The sequence below is a fragment of the Lipophrys pholis genome (genome assembly GCF_963383615.2).
Source record: "Lipophrys pholis genome assembly, chromosome: 16".
Taxonomy (NCBI): Eukaryota; Metazoa; Chordata; class Actinopteri; order Blenniiformes; family Blenniidae; genus Lipophrys; species Lipophrys pholis.
Window position 1 is genome coordinate 2,837,435 of NC_137634.1, and position 25,299 is coordinate 2,862,733.

The window sequence follows — 25,299 nt, forward strand, 5'->3', positions numbered from 1 at the left end:
AAGAGGATTCACCCTCCAGACCCTCTTCATCCACGGAGGGTCGAGTCCCTCCTCACCTTGACCGGAGGTCAGAGGTCACCGCCGGCATGTCGCTGACCGAATGAACTGTATTTTAACTAGCAGCTGGTTCCTCGTGGCAGCGAGCTCAAAGTGTATTTATCACATTTTTTACTTGAAACACTGAGTTCTGAAACTCACGAGGAGTTTGGTGTTTTTTCTCAGAATTCTAATTTTAATCTCTAAAGTCTTTTTTTCCTCTTTTTTAGGAAAATAAATAAATAAAAAAAAAAAAGGAAAAAACCCTAAATTCTTTAAGTCAGAATTTTGAAGTCAGTTTTCAGGGGAAATTTAACAATTTTAAAATGTTCTCAGACTTTGGATCTTTTTTTCTCTCCAAAATCAGTTTAAGGTCAAAATTCTGGATTCTTTTCTCAGAATCCTGACTTTACTTGGAGAAATCAGAAGGCAGTTTTGAGGAAATAAAATACAAAGAACACAGGTGGAACTCAACGATGGGAGAACCCAGAGGGAGAAGGCCATTGGTTAATAGGAAACATGAGGTGAGACATTGACAAATCAGATTTTAAAGGAAAAAGTCAACAATTAGAGAAATTAACTCAAAACTCAGATTTTGTTTTTAAAAAAAATTCTGACTTTAATCCAGAAAATCTGACTTTTTATCTCCAAGGTTCTCTTGCAGATTTACTGGGTAATTTCATCAATAGAAGAAAAAGCAGACGCTTCGAGAGAAAAACCCCACAACATCCCTTTTTATTGAACAATCAACTCGTCCACAGCTAAAAGAGTTCTGCTAGAAAACTGCATCTATTACAAAACTACTCAGAAGTACTTCAACAATACTCAGCAAGTCCATGAGTTGAAGGAAGGCAGCCACGTGAAAAGTCGTTAATAGAACCATGAAGGGAAACGATCATGGCGAGACAGAGAAGAGGCAGAAAGACAATCTCCATAAAGTTCACCAACAGCAGCAAATCAGTTTTGCTCTAACGACGAAGAATAACACAGTTTATAAGTTCAAACCACTGAAAAAAAAGCATGAGAAACATATTTACATCAAGTTCCTTCTGTTAGGAAAAACATTAAAAACACAAGGTCACTCGAACAAAGCCGGGTTTTATCCACGATCCGCTACTCCTACGAAACGGCGTCCCGATGAAACTGAGTGAAAAAGACCAAGCGTGGCCTCAGACGGCGGGTTAGGGTTAGGGTGCTCTGGACCGACGAAGCGTCTCGTCTGGACGAAGCGTCTCGTCTGGACGAAGCGTCCGGACTGTCCCAGACGTTCCGGCGGCGGCGCCCTCAGCGGCGGCTCCCTCAGCGGCTGAGGCCTCCCTGAGAGTACCTGGCGTAGCCGTTCTCGGGATACAGCGACAGCTCCTCCGAGCTTCCCAGCCCGTTGTTCAGCTCTGGAAAACGCCGGAAAAACACGTCACCGGGTGAAACAGCCACACGTCTACGTAGAAACATCTCAATCACTTAAAAGGAAAAGGAGTTTTTTTTATTTTTAACAAGAAAACATCCCAGTAATATAAGTATGAAATTATATTACATGTATAGTCTGTTCATACTATTGTGTATATAAAAGATATTTAGTTAGTGAGAAATGAGAACGTTAGTAAATAAAGCCCAATAAACGGTTAAAACACACAGAAATCTTAGTAAATAAAAGGTGAAATCTACTGATTTTATCACTAAATGTCTTCAGTGTTCAGGAGAAGCGATTCCACTACAGATTCCACCAATCAGACGGTATTGATCCCCGGCACCTGAAAAGATGAGTTTTTCCTTCATGATGTTGACCTCTCGGCTGGAGCGCCGCGTCACGGCGCTCAGCATGATCTGCTCGGGGTTGTAAGTCTGCATCCCGCTCATCCTCCATCTGGAAAACACAAGAGAGTCGTCATGAGCGCAGAGAGTGACGGAGGCTGATGCTGCTGCTGCTGCTGCTGCTGCTGCTGCTGCTGCTGCTGCTGCTGCTGCTGCTGCTGCTGCTGCTGCTGCTGCACCTCCTCACCGGGCTGAGCGAGCGCCCGGCGGGGCGAGGAGGAGGAGGAGGAGGAGGAGGAGGAGGAGGAGGAGGAGGAGGAGAACAACAGGACAGGAGAGGAGAGGGAGGACGGGCCTCGGGGTGTCGGGCGGAGGAAGCAGGAGGACGACAGACGAGGAGGCAGGAAACAAAGGCCAAGGCAGACGCAGCAGTTACCTGATCATATGATAGCTGACAGATGCCAGGGGGGCAGCAGAGGAAGGTTGCATGCAGATCAGGCAGAGCGAGAGAGAGAGAGAGAGAGAGAGAGAGAGAGAGAGAGAGAGAGAGAGAGAGAGAGAGAAGAGAGAGAGAGAGAGGTCACAGCGTGGAGGACAAATGCAGAAAAACACCCAGAAGACAAAAGACAGAAGAAGAATTACAAAAAAAAAGTAGAAAAGTCAAACTCAAGAGGCTCAGCAGAAACACAGGCTCGTATTACTGCGGCAGATTTATACAAAATCATGCAAATGTTAACTTTAATCAAGCAGATTAACTCAAGCACAAATATTTAGTAACTTTTACAATAAGGGTTCACAAAGAGAAAAACATGAGGGAATATTTAAGCAGCAAACTCTTAGTAAACCTTCCACCTTGTAATACCACGTTTCGCCACAAGATGGAGCAGTGCAGCGGAGTCAAACCTGCAGCCCGCGAGACAAAACGGGACCCAGATAGCATCCGATCCTCCGAAAGTTTTAATAAAATAGCTTTTTTTTTTTTTAAGGAATGTAACTGATATTAGAGAAATGAATTAATTAGGATGTGAATGAAGATAAGAGGTGGATTAGTGGAGAAAATAAGAGTGAAACCAGAAGAGATGATTGACGGAAGGTGAAAAAGAGGATTTTATTTTTAAACTAGATTTTATTTTTAAACTAGATTTTATTTAAAACGTCTGTTATACCGCATGTGAACATTTTCAGACTTTTGGGTACTAAAATATAGGTCAAAATGGGGATTTTTGTTGGGAGTTATTCCCTTTCCATGCCATTATTAGTATTTTTTTTGGAGACATAAAAAGCCCCTCAACCCACTTTTAGCAGTGATTCGGAGCAGAAACTGTAAATGAAGATGGATGAGACAGATAATACAAAAGAACCACTGCTTTATACATTATAATTATTAATAAAGTTATTACTCAGAGCAGGCAAACCCAAACATCAACTGTTGTGATTAAGAAAGGCCTCAAAAAAATACATCAAAAATATCCTTAAAACAATTTTAAAGACACGTTCCACAGCCAGTTTAGTTTTTCTCATATTTTCATGAATAAAAAAGGAAGGAGTTGATTTTAAATTTTTTTACTGAGGCCAACTTCTCTTTGGAGAAGTAAAATTGTTATAAATCAATTAAATTACATTAGATATTGGAGTTGCATCTTTGCTTCCTCCTTCAGTGAAATATCAGTCCAAACATCTAGTGAATAAACACCCTGATAATTAGTATATAACTGAGAAAGAAATTATCTTTTAGAAATGTTGACGTCAGAAATTTGATTTACTGCATTTACTGCAACCAGCCACCAGGGGGCGACAGACATCAACGGCACTATGTCCACGTGCATCTAAGAAACTAAAGAATTAAAAAGAGTTTGTTTTGCTTTTAATTTTTTTTTTACACTTAAATTAAAACATTTTCAAGGATTTATTTTGCTTGTAATTTTAATTATATTCAAGTAAAAGAAAAATTAAAATGAAATATTTTTATATTTTTAAATACTTTTAGTTTGACTTTTTTTTTTTAATTAAGAACTTAAAACCCCAAAAATTATTACTTTATTCTAAATATATCTAGAATACATAGATGTTTTAGAGTTTGTTCCATTTTAATTTTAAAAATGAATTTGATGTATTTTGAAAATGAAAAAAATGGAAAACAATAACAGAAACAACTGAACAAAAATTATCAAGAATAATAATAATAAATTCTCACAAGCCCCAAAAAAGAGAAGGTTTAAACTTAGAAACGAATACTCCTCTAAGAAAATTCCAACTATTATTTAACAAATACTTTCATTGTGAAGTAATATATTATTAAATTGTATTGGTTTGTATGTAATAACTATGATCAATTATCATTATTATTATTTCTGCTGTGCTCTAGATTCATCTATAATTTGGAGATTAGGGTGGAAAACGTCAGATAATGTGAATTAAAAAAAAACAAAGCAAACATAAAATCTAGATTAACTGAATTTGGTGTCAGAGCAGATTTTTCTGACTTCCTGTGCTGGTTTGTAGCTTTGTGATCTCTGAAATGAAAGATTGTGTATTTCAAATCTTACCGAACCTCAAAACCTTAAAACTTTTGACCTGCACGATGGAGACTCACTTCTGGAAGCAGAAGATTCCGATGACGACGGCGAGAGACACCAGATCCGAGGCCATCCAGATGAAGTTGTAAGCGCTCCGGCTCTGCAACGAGAGAGAGAGAGAGAGAGAGAGAGAGAGAGAGAGAGAGAGAGAGAGAGAGAGAGAGAGAGAGGGTCTGCAGTGAGAGCTGCTGGAGGTCGGCGAGCAGAGATCACACGCCGCCGCCACTCAGGCCAAAACAAAGCAAGACGACAGCTGCTCTTTAACTTCAGATCCTGTGTGTGTGTGTGTGTGTGTGTGAGTGTGTGTGTGTGTGTGTGTGTGTGTGTGTGTGTGTGTGTGTGTGTGTGTGTGTGTGTGTTTACCATGAGCCAGATGGGGTAAGGCACCTTTCGGAGGACTTGGGGGGCGTCGGAGGACACGGAAGGCACCCCGCTGCACCACAGGGTGGAGTAGAGCCACGGCTGGTTGACGGGGTACACCGTCACGCTCACGTTGTTGGCCCGGTACTTCCTGGAGGGGAGGAGCCAAATCAATTACACCTTCAACATATACGTTTTACTCGTACTGAAGTACAGCCGTACACTGTCAAAATCATGTAACGACGGAGACAGACCTTTTAATCTGCACAATTCCAGCTGAGAAAAGTACAGTATGCCTACTTTATAATACTTTAGAATACTTTATAATACTTTTTAATGTGTTTGTCTAAAACATTTGCGTTCAGGGGTCACGTTGATCTTAAGTTGGGCAGGACCAGTCAATCGTTTAAATTTTAAAAGTTTCATATATAGTTTTGAAACACATATACTTCATTTATGAAGTTTGACTTACAGTTCAGAGTAACAGAGTAGTTGAACATTTCATTACATTTGACCTGTTTTTTTCGCACCTGATTTTAGCAGTTTCACTCTTTTTCAGTTTCTTGTAGACAATTTTGACGTTTTGTCTTTTAGAAACTCGAGTCTTTTCATTTTTTGAAAGTGTTTTATCATTTTTTTACGTTTGTTTTTTTTAGATCTTATTTACTTTTTTTTTTAAATCCCCTTTCAGTCGAGAGCTCGGAGTCCTTTTGAGAATTTCTCATGTGTGTAAATTTAATAAAAAATAAGTGAAATGTTCATTCACATATAATCTTCATGAAAGCTTCATGGAGCCGCTGCAGTGGGGCTAAAGAGTTACAGACCCCTGATGTGATCCTGCGTCGGTGTTTCAGTGGCTCAAATGAGCGAATCACCAGAATGTTTCAGTGGGATTGCTTGAGCATTGTGTTGCCGGGGCTTGGGATTATTCACTGTTGGTTTGTTTGTCTGGAATAATGAAGAACAGTTGAGTTTGAGTCTATTTTTAATCCAAAGTTAAATGGCTCTGTTACCACTGATTCTAAATCTGAACGTTCGCATCTTTTCTAAATGTTTACTGCTGCAGCCAAGACTTCTGGATAGTCTGGATAAACGCCCACATCATCGTCCTGCATGTTGGGTTGACTGGCGGCGGCGGCGGCGGCGGCGGCTGCTCGCTCTTACTGGATGTCGTTCAGGCTGATCTTGCTGTAGTGGAGCGTCAGGCTGGTGATCCCTCTCTGCCTGATCTCCTTCACCGACAGCTTGTCGCTGGCGCTCTGCTGGAGCCCCCGCACCCTCCCCCGGTCCGTGTCCGGGGTCCACGTCACCTGGCAAACACACACACACACACACACACACACACACACACACACACACACACACACACACACACACACGCACGGGGAAAAGGGAAGGAACCAATCAGACGGGACGCTGAACACACTTCCTGTCTGGAGATGATGGAATATGAGGTGCTGTTTGAATCTAAAACAAGCGTCATCTGTGGATGTGAGTTTATTAAAGCGGATTTTTTTTAGAGCCCGATACGTAAAAACCAACCAAAATGTTATAAAATATAATGGAATAAAACCCAAAATGTAATAACTGCCCAATAATGTAAAAAGTGATGTGATCTTAATATGCTTAACGTTATACATTATTTTGTACGGATGATTGGAGAAATAGATTACAGATTATAGAGAAGAAAAGACAATAAATGACTTGGGCAACAGCAATCATACATAAATACCATCAATTGTATATAGATACAGGTAAAAGGCGAGTAGTCCAAACTTTTAGAACTCATTCTTTCAGTGTTATACAAACTGAAACAGTTTAAGTTCAGTTCAGTTCAAAACATAAATCAATGACTCACTTTATAGTGTAATAACATTCTTACAAAACTAGGGGAACAATATTTTGCCTGCCTCATAAAGTAATATTAAAAGTTTTTACAGTTTTGGGCTCAGGGTCTTGTTACATTATTGAGCAGTTTTTACATTTTGGTTTTTAATTAATATTTTAATTACATTTCAGGCTCAGCACTTTTGTTACACTATCAACCAGTTATTACATTTCAGGTGTTATTACATTGGATTTTATCACAATTCGGGTCGTTGTTACATTTTGTGTTGTTGTTACATGTCGGGCTCTAACGGGGCTTAACGGGGACTGTTCTGACTCTCGCTGACGCTACCATCTGCAGCACCTTCACAAAGTCAAAGGGTAAAGATGGAGGCACCTACAGTCCTCACCCTCTTCTGGGAGATGCCTGCCTTCTGCACGGCCCACAGCGTGTCCATGAACCAGCTGCGGTGGCGCGGGTGCTCCGGCGGCGGCCGGCGGATGTTGAGCAGCGCCGAGCTGTTGGTCCTGGAGGCCAGGCGGAGCATCTCCACCAGGCCGCACACCGTCTGGTTCCCGATGCGGCTCCGGTCCTTCGGCGTCAGCGTGTCCACCGTCCAGTAGGGGTCGCTCTGGGGGTGCGTGTAAATTGTCACTATTCACAGTAGTTTGGTCATTCCGTCGCACTCCTGCTTGGAGGTCCATATGATGGGAGTGTTTCCTACCTGCAGAAACCACTGGCCGGCGTTCAGAGAGCGGATCTCGGTCCAGTTGAAGAAGGAGGCGTCTTCATGCTGTCGGCCTGGAAAGGCTCTGCTGACGTCTGTGGTCCGCCGCAAGGTGCGATCCCGCATGAGGAAGGGCACGCCGTCCACACTGTGCCGGCAAAACGTCAGGAATAGAAAAGTCTATCACAGTACATCCATCTAGATCTAATTTTAAGAATCTCGCTGATTAAAATGAACAACTTCGGCTGGGAGCTGCTATATGTGGCACCTCTGAGCTAAATGAACGTATGAAATATGAATGAGACGTGATTAAAGTGTGATTTATGACCTGATGGTGACGTCGGCCTCCAGAGAGCCGGCTCCGTGCTGCAGGGCTCGGTTGAAGGACACCAGCGTGTTTTCTGGAGCCAGCTACAGCAAACAGAAGCAACACATTCAGGTCAATAACAGAAAAAGCAAAACCCATGGCTGAGCAGCCGAACACTGAGGGGGGTGGGAAATGTACAGAATGTGATATAACATGCAAGGAGGGCGCAGTTTCTGATGGTTATTTTCAAGATATTTTTTCTTTTAAACAAATTTCTTGAGTGGCGGACAGTTGAGTTTTCAGTGATGCTGCTATGAAAGATATGAGGTTGTTATCAAACTCGCCTCAAAACCATGTGGCCAGGGCGAGTCTGTAAAACCACCCATAATGCAACAGTTACAGGAGACGTTTTGGGGACTTTTCACTGTATTTTGCACCAGAAGGTTTCATTAAAATTGGCTTGTGATTTTTGGTTGTAATTATTTATTTTTTGTGAATATAAAGACATTGTCATCGCGTGTATTCTGCGTCACAACACAGGAAAATGTTAAAAGTTTAATTTAAAAGTTATTATGGTATGGTATTTCCCCTGTCCGAGTCACTTTAGATGAAACTGGTCTGTATGTGATGATATAATCAATAACATTAATATTTCTAAATGGGGATTAACTTGTATATGAAATTGACTCATTTTAAAACGTGACCACAGATTTAATCTCGTCACCACGATGTTTTGTGGTGAAACAACTGAAGCGTTATAACGGCTCATGTTTGCGACAGGGTGTGACGTTGGAGGAAGTGAATTACACAAATGAATCTCAAAGTCTGTTTTTGGACTGTGAGAGAAAACCACAGTACCTGGAGAAAAACTCATATATTCAGACAAAATGAGATTATTACCAAGATTATAACGAACGACTAAAATTGTAATGGGTACGACCGTCGCAGGCTGAATATAAAAGCTTACAGTCGTTTGCATTGTAATATTAAAAGCTTTTAACAAATGTTTTGTGCAGAAAATGTACATCAGAGAGTTCCTGACTGTGTCGAGTTTCACCGCGTCGCTCATCCAGATCGTTTTCTCCACAGTGAAGCAGCGACTCACCATGGGCGCTCCCCGCCGGCCGATGATGGCCGGCCGCGGTCGGAGGCTGTTCCGGTCCATGATGCAGGGGCAGGTGAACGTGAGCGGCGCCAAATAGAGGGCCAGGAGGACCAGGGCGTAGACGACCAGCAAAAACATCTGGATGTCTGCCAGAGAGAGAAGGAGGACAATTTCAGGAGTCACAAGCAGCTCAGCTCAGCTCAGGGAAAAACTTTGGGAGGTTTTGGTGGCGTCACAGATTAAAACTTCAAAAATCATGCCAGGAGTTTCATATAATTACATCTTTGTTTTGGCACAGATAAGAATTCTCTATTTTTAAATAAAAAAATGTTCAAGAATGGGCAATTAGTACTGGAAAAAAATAGCACAATCTCAGCATAGGGCTGGGCAGAAAATTGATTTAATCGATTTATCGAATTTGTAGCTGAAAATTCGGGTGCTGTTGCACTTTTGCTTAAACCTGAGTTGAAGCGTGAATTTGTTGAGGACGGAGCCTCATTTACTTTTTATTTTGGGATTATTTGTATGTATTTTAGCTCTGAGGACAATCACAGCAATAAAGTTGCACTTTTGACAATATTGTCATTTTTCAGTAGATTGAGAAAAAAAAAAAAAATCAAAAATCTTTTTTTTCACCCAGCCCTATCTCAACATAAAATACATTTTAATGAAACATTCCGGTGCAATATACAGTGAAATGTGGCAGGTCTGCTTTACTGAGACGTTAAAATACAAGATGTGTGTGACGGTTCATGTTGTTGATGCAGTTTGAATCACCAAAATGTAAAACACACATGAAGATGTAAAAAGTGGCACGGCACAAAGGAGAAGAACATTTAGAAATGCGATGATCTGAGGAGAAAGGACGCCAGCACTTACTGGATCTCTCTCTGCGGACCACGTAGCCGGCGATCAGCCAGCTGACTGCAGTGACGGTTGCCAGGGCGCCGATGTGCAGGAACGGCGCTGTGGACTGGAAACACACGGTCAGAATCCTGGAGTCTGATTGGTGGTTATTTATCAGCGGAATCCAGGACCTCCTTATTCCTCCTGATAGTTTTCATTAACATAACTCAGTTAACCTGATATTTTCACCCAGTTTTACAGTAAGTCTGTTCTTGTTCAAATCCTATTTTCTTTGAGGGAATGCAGGAAGAATGATTCACTGCACCACCCTGTGTTCCAAAGTGGTATTACAGGCAGTTTGGCAGACAGCTGGTTACATTATCAACTTTGGTTAATTCCTCCACCACATTCAGATGATGGGTTTGCAGTATTTCTGCAAAAAGAATATTACTTTTCAACGTCAGACCGACCTGCAGAGACACCAGCAGGATGTCCCACTCGTCCCCCCACACGTCATCGACAGAAACAACCCCGGAGATGGTGGTGAGCAGCGTGGCTAACACTCCGATCTGCACAGACAGGAAACACAGTGAGGAACTTCTTCACATCTAAAGTGTGTTTAAATGATATCTGTGGCAACAAATTATAAATGTGACTTTATGCACCTTGTGAACCCAGTACAGGTTCAGCTGCTGGCCCAGGGTAATATGAAATAGTGCCAAAATCTGCAAAAAGAAGCAGTGAAGTATAAACTGACTGATCAATAAGAGAGTCTGGTAACATTTAACTGTGTGAAAAAAGCTGTTACCATTAAGAAGGTGATGTAGCTGAACCCCACGGTGGTGGACGCCACGATGGGGAGCGTCTCGTCCCGCCACTCTCCGGTACGGTTGTACACCAACCTGCAACATTAAAGGGTCATATTCTCCAGCTTTTCAACACTTTCACATCGTCTCATTGGTCCAAATCCAAATCCAGCTTTTCCTTGATTTTCCTCCATTTGAATATTGCATCATAGGAGCTGCATTCAGAATCTGCTGTGTCTGTGTGAGCTGGACTGGCTCCGCCCACACATGCCCATCTTGGGAAGAGCATGAAGCACTTTCTCTCGTGGTGCCATGTGCCAGAGCAGAGCTGCCTAATTGTGGGAGGAGTCAAAGGGAGGGCCTACCTTGATTAGGATTGGCTAAACCCCCGATGACACTATATAGGGTTTGATTTCTGATTGGCTGGTTGGAGCAACACACTTTCTAGAACCTGAAACCAGCCAGGGACAGAGAGGACAGACTGTCTTCACTTCTGGGGCGTCAGTCCAGGTATGGGGACGATTAGTACTGTTGGAAAACCTTTAGGAAGTGGATTTTGCATAATATGACCCCTTTAAAACGAGAACTGACTCACGTATGATGGAGCATGAAGCTGCTGCAGGATAGAGATTTTAACAATCTAGTTTGGTAAGATGAAGGCTTCATCTATCTGTATAAGTATACATTTTATTGCTCTTTCTTTGGAAATCAGAAAATCATTATAAGTGTAAAATTCTTTAAAGTAATCGCCCCTCTGATTGAGACTTCATGTTTAACCCTTCATCACACATGCGGACAATAAAAAAAGCTTTTCATTTACGCCTAAAAATCTTAATTAATTCTAAAACTGTGACTCACCAGTTGAAGTCGTTGAAATCATTTTTGGCCACCAGCCAGAAGTAAGCCCAGAGGAGAAGCAGCAGGAAGGAACTGCACAGGATGATGAACCATGCACACTCCCACTGGAACAAACAACAACAACAACAACAAACACTGGTCAGGGTGGGATGAGGGAGCATCAGACTGATGTAAGACAGTCTGCTAACTCGGATCCTTCAGCCTGGAAATATTACTAACAAAATACTTCATACCAGTAATTCCCCTCTGTGCCTCTTCTCTTCCCTCAAGGTCTCTGGTGACTCTATCCTTGTGTACAACCTCTCCGACTACCCTTTAAGTGTTTTTAGTGGAGCTACGTTGTTTTCAAAACATTTCTGACACAAAAAAACGCAAAAACAGGGTATTTTTACTAGATATAATGCATGTGTGTGGTTTCATTACAAAAACAACCAACAGCACCCACTAGTGGCCCGACAGGAAAACGACACAATTTTCTGTGCTTCTGCCATTTCCGTGTAAATTTAATCGTTTTCAAAACTTTTCCATGTAAACGCAAAATCTTGGAAAATCAAAATGCCAAAATGACGAGTTTTCACGTCGTGTAAACGGGGTCTCGTTAAAACAAATTAGCATCTCGTAGCATGTTGGCACCTCAAATAATATACTTTACCGAATCATACGATCAGTCCCACATTTTAAAACTGTGTGGGATTCATAACTTCCTTCCTGCTATTCATCTCAGATTTTCTACAAATATTTTACACATAATCTCAAAAAGTTAAGCTCGTAAATGTTCAAATGTAGGACAAAATACTAAACACAAATAATTTCTTAACCATTTGATGAAGAAGAATATTAATGATCATTCTGAACAGAGACGTCATTATCTTTAAACAGTTCTCTCATGCTTGTGTATTTAAAAACTGTGGTTAATGAAAACATTGATATCGTCATTGCAATCTGTATTTAATCGAAGAGCTGTTTATATATAACGCTCATATTTAAGTATTTTAGTTTACAACTTGGTACATAGATATAAGGCAATATCAGTGAAAACTATAAGAGACATTGTCCGTTTGAAACCATTTAAAACCTTTTTTAGCCTCGTCTGTGAGTCGTTTTAGGTATTTTTGCACTAAACCAAACCAACATTAACCAACATTCAGTTATATTTGAACCCAAATATGGAAAGTACTTTCTGTTTGAGTATAAGATATGTGCCGTTGGCTTATTGTTGGGTTTTAACAGACTTCCGGCTCGCCATGCGGGCCAAAGGTGCAGAGGAGAGCCTGTGCTGCCTTCAAGGACTCCTCCCTTCAGTAGTTAACGGGATTATCTGCTAATGCCATGTGACCGGAGGTGTAGAGTATGATAGGCCGGTCAACACATCCCGCCGAGCATCGGTCAGCCTTGCAGCGCCCCCCGCAGCTCACATAAGAGGCAGGGAGATGATTACATGTGTTTGCGGCTGAAGAGCAAAACGGCTGATGAATCCGTGGGATACAGTCGCCGATGAACCCGCGGACGGGAAAGGTCAAACACGTACAGGCAGCAGCTGGAAACATGGCAGCCGAGGAGGAAATATGACGGCGCGGGAGGCTGTTTGTTTAATTGGTTTACCTGCAGCTCAGTGCAGCCGGAGCTAACGGTACACGGCTGCAAGGCACCGAGCCAGAGTCACGTTGACAGTTCATCCCCTTCAAATTTGCAAATCTACATGAATTAGAGAGGCAGCACGTCTGACATGTGTATTATTTCTAGACTGTTCTGTCATGATGCAACTACTTTTTTCACACAGGTTTTCATTCCGGGTGAAGCGAGTGTAAGTTTGTCTGTTTTTCTGCAAAACTCCTCAGATTAGAGAAGAGGTGGAAACATTGTTATTCAGAAAATAGGGATTTTGGCAGATTAGGACTTCTGATTGGACGATGGGTCACCAGAGAAAGGTGGAGTGATCCCCAACTGAGATTTTTCAAGTGAAAATGGAAAACTGTTGTACAGCTTTGAGTGTCTGTTTGCACGACAATAATGTTCGGAGCCACAGAAAATGCAAAATGGCTCTCAAGGTGGAACTTTTTGAAAATGCTTAGACTCTGTGGAAACTGTGAAAAATGCAACTCTTTTGAAATGCTGCTACTGCGCATGCACACCACAGCTGAAGTAAATAGTCCCATTGTTAATGCTGATGATGTATTGTTCTCTGCTGAATGTGTGTGTGGTTTCATTGCAACAAACAAACAACAGCACTCACGTGTGGCCCAACATGGTAACTACATCCTTTTCAGCGATTCTGCTGTTTCTGTGTAAACGGACATCGTTTTCAAAATGTCGCCACGTAAACGAGAAACTATTCTGAAATTAAAACTCGAAAAAAAAATGTGTTTTCATTTCAAACGTCATCATGTTGATCGTTTTCTGCTGATCAAGTCAATTCAACAACAAAAAATACATAAAATCAAAAAGATTCCATTTTCTCAACTAATGACTCAATGAATATTAACTTTCCTTTTAAAGCGCATTGAGCCCCAGACAGCCATCATATATACATAAAAAATCTATCCATTTTATTCACTGAACTCTGATGTTCTTGTTAAAATGACAAAAATGTCACAAATTAAACAAATATCATTAAAGAAATGCTCAAAAAGCTACATAATAATGTGATGAAATAGTAGAAACAAATAGAAATAAACAAGCAAACATCAATGGTGCTAATGAAATAAGAAATAAAGTAAATCATCAATAATAAACTTTGGCCACCGTGTATATGAAAATGTTTGTGAGTATTGGGACAACTTATTGAAGGCTGAAATGTAAGTAAGTAATAATAATACTCGTGAGGATAAATCTCACTTAATGCATCTCATTAAATGATGACCTCTTGATGATCTCTTGGATATTTTAGATGTTTTTATCAGTTTTAATTAAATTAGTTCTGAAGTTTGAACTGAATTTTGACCACAAAAACAAGTTAACCTGAAAATACTAGCTTCAAACCTGTTAGAAGCTGCAGCAACAGGAACATAAAAGCTCCGACGTCCTGGTTTGCAAAGCAGCATGAGCTTATCCTGCGACTCTCCTGACGGCGGTTTAGAGGCTGAAGCAGGAAAGGTTAACAAGTGGGAAAATGCTTATGTACAAATTCGACCTGTTTAAGCCCCCCGGCTGCTTCCTCACTACACTGCTTGCACGTTTGACTCTTTGGAGGAGGATTAATCTTTGTCAGGTCCGGGGCTGATGCCAACGTGTTAATTTTTCACAGTGTAAGCAAGCACTCTTTCATTTCTTCTTTTCCTACATTAATCCAGCGTTGTCATCACCACCATATCACACTGTCCAGACCTTAAAAAGAAGATCTCAATGTCGGCCATCATTCATTTTTCAGGCGAGCTGGTGTGTCGTCTCACGCTTTCACCAGAGTGATACACGGCGCTCCAAGCTCCCTCAACGTCTCCATTTAGAGCCGCCGGTACCCGGCCTCTGACAGTGACCATCAATCCTGATCTTTGTGCTGACTCCACCGTATGATAAAACTCCTCTCCCTTCCTCCGGTGATGAATATGTTCAGACCCGGAGCAGGCAAGGTCAGGCAAGGTCAGCGCCAGCTGAGCAACGCCAACCAGGCAAACGGACAGAAATTAACAGAAAGAGGAAGAATGTCGGTAGATTTGACTAAAGATATTCAAAAAAATATTACAACAGCAGAATCAAATGAAAAGATATCTGTTAAAAGTGGAAGAAATCTGTTTTTATCATATCTCCCATAATGGAAAGTAAAAGAAACATCAGATCATCACAAGTCAGACCAAAGAAGAGAAGTGAAGTCCATTTAAAACCAGCGAGATATAGTGTCGTAGAGCAAAGAGACAGTGTTTGATTTCATGAATGCTGGCCTCCCTGCTAAAGTCTGAGCAGTGTGTGTGTGTGTGTGTGTGTGTGTGTGTGTGTGTGTGTGTGTGTGTGTGTGTGTGTGTGTGTGTGTGTGCATGAGACCACATGAAGCTTTGTAAATGAGACAGGCAGCTGTGGGCTTGCATTTTTCCCTCTCGGTCAGCACATCATCAGTGCCCGGCTCACACAGTGGGTAAATGGGCTAATTTACAGCCCAGCGCCTGGTTCTTTGTGCAGAAGAAGACATCCAGCAGCAGGAGCCGTGGGCTGCACCGCGGGGGTCCGGCACAGCTGGGCGTCTGGCTCCGGTTTACACTCCAACACACTGCTCCGATTCTGCTTTGTTGTGAGGATCATTTTCTACGAGTTACTAGGGCCTGGTCTGGAAGTCTCTCAGGAATTCGGGAGAAATAAATTGGCTTGACATCAGCATTTAATGATTTTTTTTTTGGGAGGGGGGGGCTTTATAAAAAAAAGAAGCAGTACTGAAGCTTGAATGAAGGATGGTACGGCTTTAGAGCATTGAAGACGTAATAACACCTTAGAGATTTCTGAAAAACAGTCATTTTTGAACAATAACTGCTACTTCAGGGGGGAAACAAGGGGCGCAATTAAACACTGCACTGCAATTACTGTGTGCAGCTTGTACAGTAGGCCGCTGTTGTGTAGCCGCCTGCCACAAAGCCTGACCTACTTCTCTGGACAAAATGGAAAATAGTTCGTTTATTGTTGAGGTGAGCTCAGGTTTCAGTGCAGCCTCAGCGGGACTGCCTGGTGTCATTATCTGCTGACCTGTGGACTATAGGAGGCTCACGATCTGCCACATCGCTGCATATAACTACAATAAACATGGGAAAACTAATGCTTTCATTCTTTTATCAGTCAGCTTAATGTGCAGTTTTATAAACAGTCAAAGCAGAAACTCATCAGTTCAGTCTTAAGGGTCCTATTAGTACTGTTATTCTAATAGTAAACGCTGTATTTTACAATGCAGTACTGTTGAAAGTAAAGTGAATGAATGATGAATAAAACAAAAACAAAACAATTGAAAAAATCCACTTAATCTTCATTTTCATGAACGAAAAGGGATAAAGAGAAGTAAAGATGTATTTACTCTTACCTCTCAAACACTCCTATGTCCCTGTCAACAACTCAATGATAAAAGTTCCTTAAATGTAATTTAACACCAACAGTTGCACAGATGCCTACAATAAACTACAGTACATTTTGATTCAATATTCTCCATTTAACAAGCAAACCCTCACAACCATGAGCTGTTGTACCTCTCAGGAATCAGGCCTTTTATATCTTTTTTAAAAACTGATTTATATTTGATATTTGTTTAATCTCCATTCCTAATGTATTCCAAAGTGTAGGTCACAACAGAAGTTAGCACAGAGTGAATATTGTGAACACTGAGCCTGAATCAGCCGCAATGAATGGAAATATGAAACTTTTACAAAACGATGCAGTTTCACTTGAAATGTTGTCGTGAAAATGGGTTCTGAGACACAATATAGCCTTGATCTCCAGTCCCGGAGCCACAACATACAAGAGATATGAGCGCAAGCTTAGAACAAATATACAGCATTAATGACACTATTATCTTTACAAAACTTTAAAACAACATCTCGCTTTCATGAAATGTCCTTGTTCAAGTCTGTGTTTGATACGCCACTCCAAACCCATCAAGGCTCATAAAACAAGTATTTTAAAAGTCACATTTAAATGTCATTTAAAAGGCCTCACTTTATGTAGTGTGGTTTGGTCATTTACTTTAAGAATCAAAGACATTTATATTGTCAGTCACCAATTCAGACACGCGGGAAGCAATACACGACCCGCTCTATTCATTTGTAATTTATACTTTTATTTAAATTAATAAAGAGTCACGACGCACTCTACAATCAAGAAAACAGAAAAGTGTGACTTCCTGCAGCACGCGGTGAACAAGCCATGTGGTCAGAAGATTTCCAACTGAGTGTCATCGATGATTGAAAAGATTAGATCAAAGATAAAAAGCATCAAATACAAATGTGAAAATCAGAGCACAAGTATAGAGACCTGAAAATCAACTTATTATTCAAGATAGTACATTCACTGATGTGTCCACTGATTAGGACCAAAACAACTTTTTTGGCGCAGGACCTTCATGTTTTATTAATTCGTGAACCTGCCAGGCCACTACGGTCGACATACGGTTGAACAGTTTGTTGGTGTTGTTTGTGAAAAAAATATATGAATGAATGTTAAGAAGTGGAATTAAACGGGGCGATTATATAGTCAATAGGCTGTAAATATAAGATAAAATAGTATGGGACCCAGAATAGAACCCTGGGGGACGCCGCATGCCTCTATAATCTGAGCCACTGCTGTGCTGTTCATGTGCTGCCGAGCAAAATTACAGAAGTAAAGTATTTAAAATGGTTTCTCACGCTGACCAGCTCTAACTGGAGAGACTACCTGCCAGATAATATTAAAGGAGTGTGGTACAAAATACTACTGAAGATGTCCTCGGACATCTGATATCGGGATTTTAACTGCAGAGCGTTTGAGTTCTGGAGTTTGCACAGTGACCACCTCTGTGGATCACGTCTGTTTCTCCATCAGATCCCTGAACTGTTTGCTGATTCCATCGAAATCAGGAAAACTTTCTGCAGCATTTTTAGCTCACAATCGCTACGGAATGGGGAAGTATGTCGTTAACGACAACGTTATAAGTACATGCCCTCGACTCAATCTCTGTCCTGCTACAGTCCGTTAATATATCCCCCCTGTTGATTTTTTCATCGAGACATAATCAATATTCTTCATTACATCCATCAATGTTTCATCATTTCAAAACCTTGGATTTCTTTCATTCATGTGGGAAAAGAGCAGGTAAGGTGTCTAATTGTAGGAACTCAGTGTCATATTCTGCTATCCTGTGATAGACGACCAACGTGTCAAAGGTGTGAATTGATTTTTGTCCAACGCCTCCACACACTATGACTAAAAAAATGATTTTCAGATTATTAACATATCACCCATAGATGTTGAAGAGATGCGTTGTCTTACCCTGGAGCTGTCGTCTTGGGAACGCTGGTAGCGTTTCCAGCGGCAACCATAGATCCCAGTGACAAAGGACACAAAGACCTGCTTCTCATAGACCTGCAAGGGTTGGTGTTTCACCATGCTCCTTCAGCCGCAACGCGCCACCAGTCCGTTAACATCCCCCACAGGACTGGAAACCCTGGAGAGGAACCACACGTTACCCAAAAAGCTCTCCGCCACAAACAATCTCCAACAACACGCCGCGTCACGGAATGTTGCTGAAGCATATTTTCACAAAACACCATGAATGCGTCGGCCGCCCCGGGCCGTGTTTGGAGTCACGACACCTGTGGAAGGAATCAACACACTTCAATGGCGGGCCGCATCTTGGACAGACATAATAACAGTATCCGAATTGTTTTGCAGTCATCGCCTGCCCGAAGCCGCATGCTTGTTGTAAATAGAAATCAGCAGGGAGCCAGCATCCGTCTGCGAGCACGACTCCATCCCCAAACAAGACGCCTGACGACTCACTTCTGTCTCCTGAAGAAAAACCTGTTGCCACAGTAGAGGAGAGCTAAAATGTCTTGGCACTGAACGTGGTGTCTGCAGGAGACGGTGCGGTCTTATGGAACATCGTTTAGCACATCTATAAACACACAAACACTCTGAGCAGGTTCCCGTTTTAAGGTTGTGACGTTTCCGTTCATAACACCGTGGTGCCGAAGAGAGTAACTACTAGTTAGAGAACCGGCACTTTAACGGTTATTTGGATAAACTGCGATGATTCTCGGTTGACAACAAGCTGATGAGATCACCATGTCATTTCCCACATTTAAGATATCTAGATGATTAAAGTGATGTATTTACTTAAACTTTGACTTTTGTTTCAGTCGGAATAATATATATATATATATAGGTTTTCTTTACATATAGACTATTTCAGAGACTGGCACACTGTTTTGACTTTCACATTCTTCCATTCATGAAACAAACTGAATCAAATCATGTTCTGATAATTTTTTTACGGTAACATGTGTGGCCGTGCTCCAGGTTCTCCAGGTTCTCCAGGTTCTCCAGGTTCTCCAGGTTCTCCAGCTTCCAATTCAAAGGTCCAAATTATTCGGCGCTCGCTAAGATTTAAAATTTTCATTTTCATACATGATTTGGCTTATTTTAAAATATATTTACTTAATTTTAGTCCTTGATTTTACAGTCTGATCTTAAATTCAGATTTAAAAGTGTTATTTCAAGGTTTAGTGTCAAGTAAAATTTACGAGCCGCTTGATTTGACTAGTTTTAGGTAATTTCCTTCTACATTTATTGTATATATCTTACATTCTGGCTGCCATGTTTTGCAGTGCATGCACGTTGGGTTAACGGGTGACCTTACATTACCCACATGTGTAAAAGCGTCTGCCTTGTTAAGGACTGTCGACCTGTTCATAATTGGCTGCAAAGCATTTCGATCCAATAGGAGGATGAAGTAGATGTCGAAAATCGTCAGATGGATCTGGAAACACTTGGCTGATGTTACGTAACCTGCTGACGTTTCTTGAAAAGAAAAGCGATTTTGTTGTTTTTCTGGAAAGGCGTCCTAATGAGTGCCTGTAAATCCTGCACACACACCCACACACACACACTGGAGGCTGCATAGCACCAAAAACCAAGTCTTTATTTATTGGTAGAGCGGCGGCGCTGCAGAGGGAAGTTAACAAGCCCACCCTCACGTCCATTTCTAGACAGGAAATGAATCTCATTCCTAATCCAAAACCTGTGTGGTTGAAAACAACTGAAATGAATCGTCGATGTGGTTTTTTTTTTTTTCGTTTTTTGTTCCATCGTTTTTGATAAGAGGGAACAATAAATACCAATTTCCTCCAGACAGATAAGAGTGTTTCCTGGTCGACGAGCCTCAACGAAACAAACTGCTGCTTTGTTCTTATCTGGAAGGAAAACGATTATGGCTGGAGGTCAGGCTGTGTGTGTGTGTGTGCGTGTGCGTGTGCGTGTGCGTGTGTGTGTGTGTGTGTGTGTGTGTGTGTTCAGCTAACACTGATTGACACAGCAGGAGGCGCACCTCTCTTCACCTGCATTCGTTGCTCTTTCACCAAATGAATTTTAATTCCACCAATGATGAGGATTGACTCCATAAATGAAACTTGCACTCGACTTTATATTATTTAAGAGCAATGACGCTCAAATGAGCTTTAATAATAAACCTGCGCAACAAAGTCCAGACAATAGTAGAAAGATGTTGCTGCAGATTTAAAAAAACAACAACAAAACAACGGCAGAATGGAAGAAACACGACACTGAGATAAATACTTCACCAATAGTGAGCTGGAAGAGACCCTCAGAAAAAACAATGTGTACACCCCGGCACGATAAAGCTATGAAATATTAATGCCCAGCGGTTCACGCAACATCAGCACACAGTCAGAGCGAAGAAGTACAAGAAACGTCCTGAAGCGATGAAAGGTGGAATAACATGTATTCTTCACTTTGGAATAAAATAAAATAAGAAGTAACTGAAAAGCAACAACAGCTCATAAATGGTTTATAAAACTGATTTCTACACACGAGCAATGAATATAGCAGACGATACTGTGTGTACAACTTACTGAGTACTCCCAGCAGACACGGCGTTGTCATTTCGAATGAATTTAAATAACGGATAATGGCCAAAACATTTTACTTGAACTGAAAACATGTTTAACAGGTGGACTAGTGGGATCATGATCACAAGGCTGAAATGACCCAGATTTACCCTGATTGATTACAGTCCGGATCAATACCCTCGATACCATGCATGGCTCAAGTTAAAGTATAAATGTTTACAGATGTGTCGTCCTGGGCCTCAGCTGGCCTGGTTAGTTTTACCCTCCTGATGATGTGTTGTTGCAATAGTAATTAATTGGTAGACTTTTACTGTATTTGGTGAGTCACAGCGCCCCCTAATGGACAAGCAGATTTAATTCAGGCCAAAACTTTAATCGAACCTGTTGAACTGAGTGACGCTGTTTCACCCATGTTGCCACTGCAGTCCGGTGGTTCTGATTCTTACCTAACAGGGTTCAAGTCCTGACTAATGCAATCATTCATTTTTTTTTTTGATCGACTAGTCCCCAGTTTTCTTTATACGTAGTAATCATGTTCAAATGGATAAATGCACCGTTATCTTCATTTATACGTGCAGAGGGTTTTGCGGCTCCCAGTGTTTCTGTTCAGTGGGAAACGGGTCCGAATGGCTCCTCGAGTGTTGCGGGTTGATCTATACAGACCAACAGCGGAGTTTCAAGAGTTTCCTGCGCTCGCTGAGTCAGCAGTACGATGTGATCAGATTTTGTACCTACATCAGCAGCAGCCGCGCTGATTGGACTCGCAGCTCCAACACAGCATGTCATGAATTTTTTATGTATTTTCTATTGTTTCTCTGAGCTTCAGTTGCAAACTGTCTGCAGTGTTGTGCTGTTGTTTACTGTCAGCGAACGGCGTGAAAGGCCTGGAGACTTCTCATCACAAACCTGCTGAAGCAGGAGGACAGACGCTCCGTCCAGATGTGACTTCGATGCCCTCTGGTTCACCCGTCCTCAGGATCCATATTAACCTTCTTTCATCTTTTCATGAATGCTCATTCGGCTCGTTGGCTGCAGGCGACATTTACCTGAGAGGACTCCTCGGCTCCCCTCTGTGTTCAACTCTGCTCTCGCTGAACAATAATACAATAATCCAGTAAGTCTCAGCCAGCCCACTGCCACAGATCCTCCACTATATCAGTCTATTATTAGCCTTTTATCTCGGTCACTCTTTGCCGGGCGTCACTCCTTCATAAAAGTTGAATTTGCATCCATTAATAATTTTCCTAATCTTTCAGCGGATCGAACCCAAAATAGAGTTTCCATTAGTGTCACATCCCATCATTTCCACACAGCGAGGAGACGGATGAGGAGGAGGAGGAGGAGGAGGAGGAGGAGGAGGATCATCAGGTGTCAGAGAGACGTGAGGCGTTAAAGTAAAACTCTGAGAGGGCTCACGACCGAGCCTGATTCACTGAAAATGATTTATACTGGGGAGATAATGGAGGTGAAACCACGGGAAGACGAGTGAGAACCGGTGGACAGACTGTACTAAGAACGAACAGAACCAACGGGTTATCAAGGTTTGATCCATTTGCTCTGAAAGGAAAACCTGATCCCCAATAAAGGTCTTCTGGCCCCGTCTCTCTGTTAACCTGCATGTGGTAACCATGGCAACTGGTAACCTTCTCGCCGATTCAGCCGCAACACTTCGGTAGTATTGATCTCTAATCAGTCAGAAGACATCTCAAAGCTTCGTGGACCTTTTCACTGGTGATTACACTGTTTTTATAGTCATTTCCATCAACTGGATGTCTTCGGTATAACATTATTATGTATAACAAGACTGACCAGGGTGATCAACGCTTGCTTGTCCACGAATAAATACACACAAACAAAATCATAACCTTCTGCGCCGACTTTCGTTGGTGAAGGTAATGAATAACAATGCCAATGGACTGCCTTGCCTACAGCTCCTGTGCAGACCCAGACCCTCACCCTAACCCTGAACAGGGTGTCAAGCACATTTTAGTTCAGAGGCCACAAACGGCCCAATTTCATCTTGAACAAACTGCTAAAATAGTGCCATAATAACCTTTAACTTTAAACGCTGAAGTTTTTTGTCTGTTCAGGCGCGGAGTATACGTGATGGAAATGTCAATATTTTCACAAAAACCCAAACGATTACTACCAAAAATGACAACAATGTGAATATAAAGCAAATTTCAATTAAACCTTCTTGTGCAAAATACTGTGAAATGTTTGACTCCTCCTGGTCTCAGCTAAGACTCTGGCTCCAATGCTTCTCGCAGGAAAATCAACCAATGACAGCCGGGCAAGTTGCAATGACCTAAAAGAGCAGCTAAACAGAGAATCTCAATATTTCACTTTGAAAATGTTGTATCCTACTTGTAAATGAAGCTTGTAGTTACTCTAACTAGTTCTGTTTCAGATAAACGTGTATTGTGAAGTATTACACTGTGACACATATAAAGGCCGTAATACAACGATAAATGAACATGTCATCTGTATTAAAATCAACAAATACACACACAGTACCTTCATAAAATCACATATGAATACAGTTCCTCATGGAAATATTAAAAAAGCAAATGCACTGTCAGCATTATAAGGTCATTCAATAATACTTTGGAATGTATACACCTGTACAATTTTATCATTCATCATCAACAAATGAATGATATTTGAAATTTTGGATGATGTTTTTTTTGAAGGTGTTGAATTTTCTGTGTTTATACATTATTACACATACTTGCTTATACCATCAAGCTTTTATAGCTTAAACCAATGTGTATTTTATATTATTTCTGACCGACAGAATCATGAATTGTTCCGATCCATTATAGAGTTACAACCTTACAGTCTAAGGTTGTAAGGCAAGTTTGTTGGAATTATACAATGCAAGATTTTAGATTCTAATGCATTTATTGTCAATGTACATAGAATACGAAATACGTCTTCTGTTTTGAGGCAACATTGCAACGAATCCCAAAGTTACATTACTGAAGTAACTTCTCAACATAGTTGTTTTTTCAGATCATATAATTTTATATTTACTTTATCTACAGAAGACAAGAAAGGTTCATATCCACTGTCAGAGCACTTTGTGAACACTTACTATTATTATACAAGTTATATAATGTGCACATTGATGTTATGATTAGACCACGCTGGTAAAATTCTTGAGAAAAAATATATATGAGAGGATCCAAAACAAGAAGCTTGAATCAGATTTCATCCTGAGAAGTGATTTATTGTGCACCTGTCGTCTTTTATTTCACTTATTTTTTTCCTCTCTGTTCTTTCAACTTATAAAGTTAGTCTGTTTTTATAAGAGAGGTAAAATTCGTGATCAATTTGTGAAATCTGGAATAAAAGAGTTGAGGACAGTTGACTGCGTTCGGTCCAGAGACACTTCCTCAGATTATATGAAGATAATCCGCTGAAGTGCGCACAGACGCTCACCTGGCCTCCAGCGTTTCTATCCCGGGACGACGACGCGCGGGGGGAAAAGTGCGCAGCTCTCTCCGTTAGTCGCTTATTTCCATGGATGTGGACGCAGCGGCGCGTCTTGGCGAAGGACTTTGGAGAGACTTTTGCGCACAGGTGGGACTCGAACCAGCGACGCACATCAGACGACTTTACGGCGTCGGGCGGGGGAAGAGCGGCGGCGGAGGGCGCGAGCACCAAACCGGGCGTTTGAGCGGAAGAACTGCGAGTTTGTCCTCCGGTAAAGACGCACGAACAGGAGGGTTCATAGCGGAGTAACTCCGGGTAATCTGCTGCTGGCGAGAGGGAGGAGCTGAGCTCCACACTGTAAAAAGTTACTACCAAACAAACCCTGTGCGCCTGCAGCGCTGCGCTCAGTGCGGCGCTGCAAACAGGCATTTTCTACAGCGTGGGTAATTACTCTGTCAGGTAACTGAACCTGAGCATCACTGCAACACTTAACTGGGTGAAGGACACACAGGTGATGCTCCACAGGCTTTAACAATTCTTCATCTCCGAGTTTTCACTCAGATCAGAAGAGAAGGATGAGAAGAGAAGGGAAGGATGAGAAGAGAAGGGAAGAGAAGGATGAGAAGGGAAGAGAAGGATGAGAAGAGAAGGGAAGAGAAGGATGAGAAGGGAAGAGAAGGGAAGAGAAGGATGAGAAGGATGAGAAGAGAAGGATGAGAAGGGAAGAGAAGGGTGATAAAAGAAGAAAAGGATGAGAAGAGAAGGATGAGAAGGGAAGAGAAGGGAAGAGAAGGATGAGAAAAGAAGAGAAGGATGATAAGGGAAGAGAAGGATGAGAAAAGAAGGGAAGAGAAGGATGAGAAAAGAAGAGAAGGATGAGAAAAGAAGAGAAGGATGAGAAGGGAAGGGAAGGATGAGAAGAGAAGCAGAAACTTTAACTAGAAATCTCAGTGAGGGAAACATTTCATGAGAGACGGACTGGAAGAAACAGTTTCTCTGAGGTGGTTCAGTGTGTGTTTATTTCTCTCTTTGGGGTTTTCTTGGTACATTTAAGGTTGTTTTGTGTCTGTTTGTAGTAGTTTGGTGTACTTGGAAGTTTTTTGTGTGGTTTTTGGTAGTTTTGGTCCTTTTGG

At 41.5% G+C, this 25,299-nt stretch overlaps 1 protein-coding gene across 4 annotated transcripts; it reads right to left on the reverse strand.

Moving 5' to 3' along the window:
• Positions 1–639: 639 nt before the first annotated feature.
• Positions 640–24,494, reverse strand: gdpd5a (glycerophosphodiester phosphodiesterase domain containing 5a). 4 transcript variants are annotated; one of them, XM_080482983.1, is made up of 17 exons: positions 24,173–24,494; positions 18,132–18,306; positions 11,202–11,305; positions 10,346–10,439; positions 10,203–10,262; positions 10,008–10,106; positions 9,571–9,664; positions 8,692–8,837; positions 7,608–7,690; positions 7,277–7,427; positions 6,953–7,183; positions 5,889–6,034; positions 4,728–4,875; positions 4,382–4,464; positions 2,225–2,239; positions 1,788–1,900; positions 640–1,427 (listed from the first exon to the last, which is right to left on the reverse strand). In XM_080482983.1, exons 2-17 carry the CDS (start codon positions 18,246–18,248, stop codon positions 1,336–1,338), a joined length of 1,776 nt encoding a protein of 591 aa, XP_080339109.1. In that variant the 5' UTR covers positions 18,249–18,306; positions 24,173–24,494; the 3' UTR covers positions 640–1,335. The 4 variants fall into 4 exon arrangements, with proteins under 4 accessions (XP_080339109.1, XP_080339110.1, XP_080339111.1 ...); XM_080482984.1 differs by having other exon boundaries at positions 6,962–7,183; positions 24,173–24,447; XM_080482985.1 differs by lacking the exon at positions 2,225–2,239.
• Between the last annotated feature and the right edge of the window lie 805 nt (positions 24,495–25,299).

Bases quoted from the DNA above. Each gene is read 5' to 3' on its own strand.
- gdpd5a (XM_080482983.1), bottom strand. From the start codon at position 18,248: ATGGTGAAACACCAACCCTTGCAGGTCTATGAGAAGCAGGTCTTTGTG. The intron at 10,107-10,202 runs GTGCATAAAGTC...CTGTCTGTGCAG, and splicing joins ACCTGTACTGGGTTCACAAG to ATCGGAGTGTTAGCCACGCT. The intron at 7,184-7,276 runs GTAGGAAACACT...ACGCACCCCCAG, and splicing joins CCGGCCAGTGGTTTCTGCAG to AGCGACCCCTACTGGACGGT.